We start from the raw sequence: 6,817 nt of genomic DNA, 5'->3' as shown, positions 1-6,817 counted from the left end.
ATACCAGACTTTGCGGGCGACTGGAAATTGATTTGTAATTTAAAAAAAATGATACAGGTAACACTACATGTTCGACCAATCCATTTTAACTCTAATGTTTGTAGGTTTTTTTTTCAATTTAACATGAAATAGTTGTTATTAAGTAATATGAAAACATTAAATGTTCAGGTAAAATGTTGTTGCACGATTTCATAAACCTACCCAATTAATAATAATAAAGATCTACGCACACCTCTTGGTAACATAAATAGAGGTAAAGATCAATGTTAGTACCCCAATACTTGGCTAACATCCAATGTGTTATGTTTCTCAAGAAAGTGTCACATTTTGTTGAACACACTAGAGATTCATCACAATACGTCAGGGGTTTATCTTTACAATATCAAGTATTTTACAATCAATGTGTATAAGTAATTTAAAATGAATACACCATTGCCTTATCATTTACCAGTTACTGTACATCATACTTATTGAAATTGTATTATATTAGAAATATGATTATTATCATCATCATTGCATTAAAACAAAACGAAAAACTAACATGTTTATGTTTACGATTACAGACGTATTCCAAATCCCTCCTTTATATTTGAGAAGAAACCGAATTTCACGGAAGTTTTTGTAAGTAACTTGGTTTTACATTCATTTCAATTCTTTATTCATATATTTTTTACTGTAATTGTTATTTTAGATGCAATATAATTGAATTGAATGTCAACATATTTGTAAAGTATACTAGTCAACAAAAGAAACGGTAAAAGGCAAAGTATTTCAATAAATGATGAAATTGGAAGCACTGAATAAAGGTAGCTAATGCCCAAACAATCTAATATTTACAAAGTGTTAATTTCGTATCAAAACAATTGATTTAAGTCAAAAACTTGAATTGATTTTTTTTTGGGGGGGGGGGGAATTTTAGTTAACAAAAATCTTACTTTTACCCAAAAATTCGATTAAACGTTACACTTAAACATGGTCTAAAGAAAACATCTGAAGGCCTTTGCAGATTTGAAAACTTAATTTTCATTTTAGAAATTAAATCATCTATTTCCGCAAAATAAATTTGACCCTTGTGTAAATAACTCGATATTTTTTAACTATTCAAATTGATTAGATTTTTTTAATCATATGCATTTGCTTTGTAAATGTATATTTTTCATTGGATAATTTAACAGTTGATTCCTATTTTTTTTTAATATGTTTTGCACTTGTACATAGTGTTTTTGTTGTTTTCTAGTACATGAAGTATGCATTGATACACTGGTTAATTAATAAGTCAGAGATTTGGTTTCAGCCATTTTACATAAATGAAGAATGTGGAACTACATAGCTACTATTTATGTACCAAAAAACTATAGTACTGGAAATCTTCTCTTTAAATTCAGTCCTATTTTGTTACTTAATAATTATTGTGATATTGAGATACCTGTATTTTACAGTACTTGATTTGTACTTGAAATTTAAGTACTACAGATTTTTGGTTGCACCGTTACATTTTCATCATTTGAAAAGTTTGTCTTTTTTCAAATCTCATAAAGGTATGATGTTCAAACATGGAATACTGTGAACAATTTGTATTATTTTTGTACTGATATTTTGAATACAAATCAAGTATTGGAAAATACAAATACCTAATGATAAGTACAATAATTCTTAAATAAAGAAATAGTACTAAGAATTAAAAGTAAATTTCATGTACTACAGATTTTCAGTAAAGGAACAGTACCTTTGCAAAAGTAGCTGTGTAGAACAGTTGCAATCAGGAATTATAGATCTGAAGTCGCCGATACGTGTTTGTAGCTGAAAGTTTTAGTTGGAATTAGTTTAGTATGAGTATGAGAAATGATTGGTAAAGACTTATCTTTGAAATAAGGAGGTATTTTCGGTTGAACTAATTTGTGATGAATGATAATACCCAAGTTGATGGCATTCATATCTATATTGGCAATTAAAAATTTAAGAGAGGATCATAATTGTTTTTTTGAATTGAATTTTGGGGCTCCTTATAACTTGCTGTGTGTATTGAAACAAGGCTGCATGTTTAAGGGCGTACTTTGACCAATAGTTTTGTTACCTTTAACACACCATGTCTTTGGTGTATAGTTGTCTGTTGTTCACTAATACAACATCTTCTTATTTATACTCATGATATATATAAAAAATCGACTCTGAGAGCAAAGTCTATATGTCGTTGTCTAATGTAACACTGCAAATGAATATCTGATTGTAATCTTATATCTTGTTCATAACGTTTTATGCATTATACATTATCATATATTTTAAATGTCGTCTGGGAGACATTCTTGCTCTCATGCTTTTGAATGACGATAATTTCGTAAAATGATTGTTTTTTTCTCAGTTTATGTATACCTTGTTTATTGTTTAATCATCTATCAATGCACTGTAAAACAAGTTGTGTTTCAGTATAAAAACATTCCTGACAATAATTGGGGTAAAGAACTCTTGTTACACGATCTGCCTATAGAATGGTCAATGCCTGAACCTGAGGCAGTGATATCAATCACAGGAATAGAGCATCAGTTCAATATAAAAGACAACAGTAAATTAAAGAGAGATTTGATCGAGGCAGTCATTAGTACTGGTAAGCTATTCTATTTAAATAAACGTTTTTTTTATTTCATTCAGTACTTCATATGTCAATTCCCTTGCATGATATGCTATTTTTTCATTGAAAACACAATTTAGAAAGAATTGTAATAGTACTAACATAAAAACTGACACTTTTTACTATGTTTACATTCATTCTCACCTTTAAAATTCAGGATTAAAACAAAAATAATCATCTAGTTAATGTTTTTTTATGTACATTGAATCTTTATATCCTTTAGTCATGATAGTTATATGTTATACATTATTACACATATACACATACATCAATATCAGTTGATTGTTTTGCTGATTCTTGTACCGCTTGACAAATTTTAAAATGATTTTTTTCTCCGTAAAAAAAGGAACGGACAGTTAAGAAGCCCTAAAAGAAAGTAAATGTTATATGTTTAAAACATGAATGTTTTGTAAGTTTTAGTCTAACGAAACATAATTTGAAACAGACAAATTTTCAAAAGCCATGATATTCATTAGTCGCTAAGTTTTTAAATGAAAAGCATTCTTAAGAAACCTGTTTAACCTGTTTTATATAAACAACTGAAATAGTTAAAATGTTCAAACTAAAGCTTTATTACATTATCGTGTTAATAAAAAATTTGGGTAACAAAGTACATTTATTTTTACATGCAAAGTATTAATATTTCTATGGGAAACCATGTTTTACAGTGGTAAATATTAAAATTCCTTTAGAAATAGAATTAACTATTAGAAGTTAGACATTTTTCATGGAGAAATTAAACTTTCCAATGGGAACATACATTTTAGAATTATCTCTTCAAACGTTTTTTTTTTTATCATTGGAACGCTAGCTTTTATCATTATCAGATATGAAATTCCCATAGAAATTTTTTTTTTATTTGTAATCCATTTTTGAACTCTACATGCTCTAAGGTGACAATTTTGAGAAGTGTATAAAGCCATTTCTTCTTTCTTATTATCATTACCATACACATGTGATACACTTGTTGAAAGAATTTTTTTTCTATTAGAAAGTCAGATTGGCCAATACTGGAATAGCAAGATTGTCATGCACAGTAGCAAAGTATACATTTTAGATAAATCGTTTTCAATAAAATCAATAGGATTCATCTCAAATATTATGTACTTTTTCTAGTTTGAAAATACTTATTTTTCTGGAAAACTTTTTCTATGACCTTGTTTGAGTAAACACAATTGGTAACTAAATTTCTTTCATATGACCTACATGTATTTAATAATCATTTGACTTTTCGGTGTTTGCGTATGCGCGAAATTTAACAAAATTCACACATAAAGATTTAAACTAGTTACAATTTACTTGGTGCTTTCGGATTTATAATGATATTATGAATTGGTACGATAACATTTGTAAGGTTATGAAAGAAATGCGTTGATCAGTTTTTGCGCATTTGCAAACTATTCATAGACATACAGTGTGATTTGCACCCACTACCAGTGCACAATGATGTAAATCGTTGTTCATCTAACAGACGAGAATTTGAAAATCGTAAACATATCTGGGACGTCTATGCTCTTCCATACAAGTAAGTGTAACTTCTATGATGTCATTGTTCGAAAACACGCCCAGTTGAACCGATCAAGCATTCGATGGATAAGGTGAAAAAAGTGGTTAACTTTCTAAATCCCGGCCAAATACTACTATAGCTGCAGATCACCAATTTTTGGTATTTGCTCAGCAAATTCAGTGAGAATGGCCAGATATTTACGGAGAAGATAAGTTTATCGTTAAGTTTTGTGGATAGTACAATGAAATGGCTTGTTAAAAAAAGGTGATAAAATGCATGAAGCCAATAATGCAACAACTAGAATGTCTTATTCTTTTCAGGTATATTCAAATGTACCTAGGATTACACGTGCGCATCAGTGATTTGCTTCAATAAATAATGTCAAAACGCAGAAAATATAGCTCTTGACTCATGTGTCTTTCAATTATTTGATATTCTGGCGTAAGGAAAGAGAGTCATCTCGTCCACAGTTTAATGTATGGCGTTCAATTAGGAATCTATAAGAACTTAATGTGCTGTCGGTCGTAAGCACATTTTATGAGACAAATATCGTACCTCACAATCAGCGATATCAAGCTTGTCACCGCATTTTTTGGGTCCAGATCGTTCGTATTATGCTCGGTAGTTACTGATCCATCTCTGAGATATGACTTCCCTTCACGAACATCACCCACAAGGTGGCAACGAAATTTGCAATTTCCCGGTACGTAAGACCAGCAAGTTGTTTTCTTATATCACTATTGATCGTGCACAAAAGCAGAATAATGCAATTGTGAAGGGCAATGTTGGTGACACTACAGACCCCTGTGAGACGATGTATGGATGGAAGTCAGTAGACTGGTAGATGAATTTGAAAAATCTAGTGATTTGAGTCATTATAAAACAGATGAACGACATCATGAAGACTCTCCGAAACACAAACGTTTTTTTGAACGAGTTTGGACGTCCATTTTTTTCTAGAACAGTCGTCATATTTGTACAAAACTGATGCTTTTAAAGAAATTATTGAACCGAAGGCAGGTGAGATATGTATAAACCTCCAAGATATTGGGTCCAAACAATACGAAGATCTTTTGCAGCAAATGCAAAACGACGGAGAATCTGTGTTTTATAACCAGATAAAAAAGAACTAATTCCTATTAAAGCTGTAAAATGAAACTGGAATCGTCTTTGCCAAAAACAAAACTGAGGAACATTTCTTGTCAAAGTAGACAGTCTGACTTGGAAGATTGCTGTATCCGCGAAAAAGGAAATTACTCCTCCTTTTTTTTGTCTACGGATATCACTTTAAACAGTGTTATTAGATCACAGCAAATTGATATATTGGAAACATTGTGCGATTTGCCTTCAACTGATTCAAATTTTGACGCATTTATCGTTGGTTGGCCAGCAATGGTTATTTCCAGGCCACCACGTGCAAAAATATTTGATGATTATGCAAAAAATTTCTTACTGCCTTAGTTAAAATCTTGCACCGATAAGTATTTAAGAGTAGACATTGTGTTTGATGTTTACTAAATTAATAATTTAAAGGCTGGACCAAGAAAAAGCAAGTGCATGTGCTAGACGGGAAGTTGTTGTTTCTTGTAGAACGCCAAGGGTTTGGAGTAGTCTCTTGAAGATGACAACACAACTGAATTGTTCAAGTTTCTTGCCGACATAATTGCTTTTTAGAGATTTATACAAATGTTATGTTACTGAAGGTGAAATATTCTTTGCTATTCCAATACGTGTATTTCCCAGCTATTTCGTTTTAAATAACCATGAACAAGCAGATGATGATACACGTATATTTGTCTCATGATAAGCTTGCTGCTGAAAATAGTTGATAGAAGTAGTTTTTAGTAGTACTGACAAATATTTAGAAGTATTAGGGATTGCAGCTCTCGCAGTATTAGATATGGACACATTTTGGATAGGTTTTTGAAGAAATAAAGACTTCGATGGCTTCATATATATGACATATCAAATGTTTTAGGTTCTCGTGCAGCTGCTATTCTTTCATTCCATGTGTTCTGTGAATGTGACACTGTGTCAACATTTGGTGGGAAAATGCAGAGGTCAGCTTGGCAGACATGGGAAGGATTTTCAGATGTAAAGGATCTTTTTGCTCGTATTCATTCCGAATGAAGACACAGACATGGACATCATAGAAGCATTTGTGTGCATCCTGTATGGCAAAATCAACATTTGCTGTTTACAAGGCATAATTTGAATCATTTGCCAGAAATCAGCACCCTTATGATGTTATCCCACCTACTGTACTAGAGGTTCTCATCCGGAGCACACCAAAAGAGACGCATATCAAGTTTGACTCCACCGGATTTATGCATTCAACAGGTACACGTACCAAGTCATGACCACTGGGTTTGGATGAAAGAAAAAAACCCAATGACAGTTCGAAACCAAAATGGATTTCTTTGAACTGCGGATGCAAAACATCAAGCGATGTTGATAAATGTAAACGCTAGTGTTCTGGTTTTTAATGTACTGGTTTCTATATTTGACATTGTCAGACAATTATAAGAAATGCAAGTTGACTTTTGGAAACAAACAAGGTATTTGAGCTTATTAAAGTGAGTGATATCTCTTGTAAATTAGAAAAAAGTGAGAAAAAAGAGAAAAGTGTATTTTTCAACGTTCTTGTAGCCATTTCGGAACGGGAAATCAATTTATCGTCATGT

General features: G+C 31.5%; 1 protein-coding gene across 1 annotated transcript in view; it reads left to right on the top strand.

The window, feature by feature from the left end:
- The first annotated feature begins 575 nt into the window (after nucleotides 1–575).
- Nucleotides 576–6,817, top strand: part of LOC139484483 (transient receptor potential cation channel trpm-like) — a 39,889-nt gene continuing 33,647 nt past the window's right edge. Inside the window, exons 1-2 of the mRNA XM_071268215.1 lie at nucleotides 576–621; nucleotides 2,425–2,602. Of these exons, the coding sequence (XP_071124316.1) occupies nucleotides 2,494–2,602 (109 nt within the window). The 5' untranslated portion in view covers nucleotides 576–621; nucleotides 2,425–2,493. The remainder of the gene's footprint in view (nucleotides 622–2,424; nucleotides 2,603–6,817) is intronic.

This window comes from Mytilus edulis, chromosome 8 (genome assembly GCF_963676685.1).
Source record: "Mytilus edulis chromosome 8, xbMytEdul2.2, whole genome shotgun sequence".
NCBI classification, from domain to species: domain Eukaryota; kingdom Metazoa; phylum Mollusca; class Bivalvia; order Mytilida; family Mytilidae; genus Mytilus; species Mytilus edulis.
Note: the sequence above shows the minus strand (reverse complement) of the source record. Positions and strands in the feature narration are given on the sequence as shown.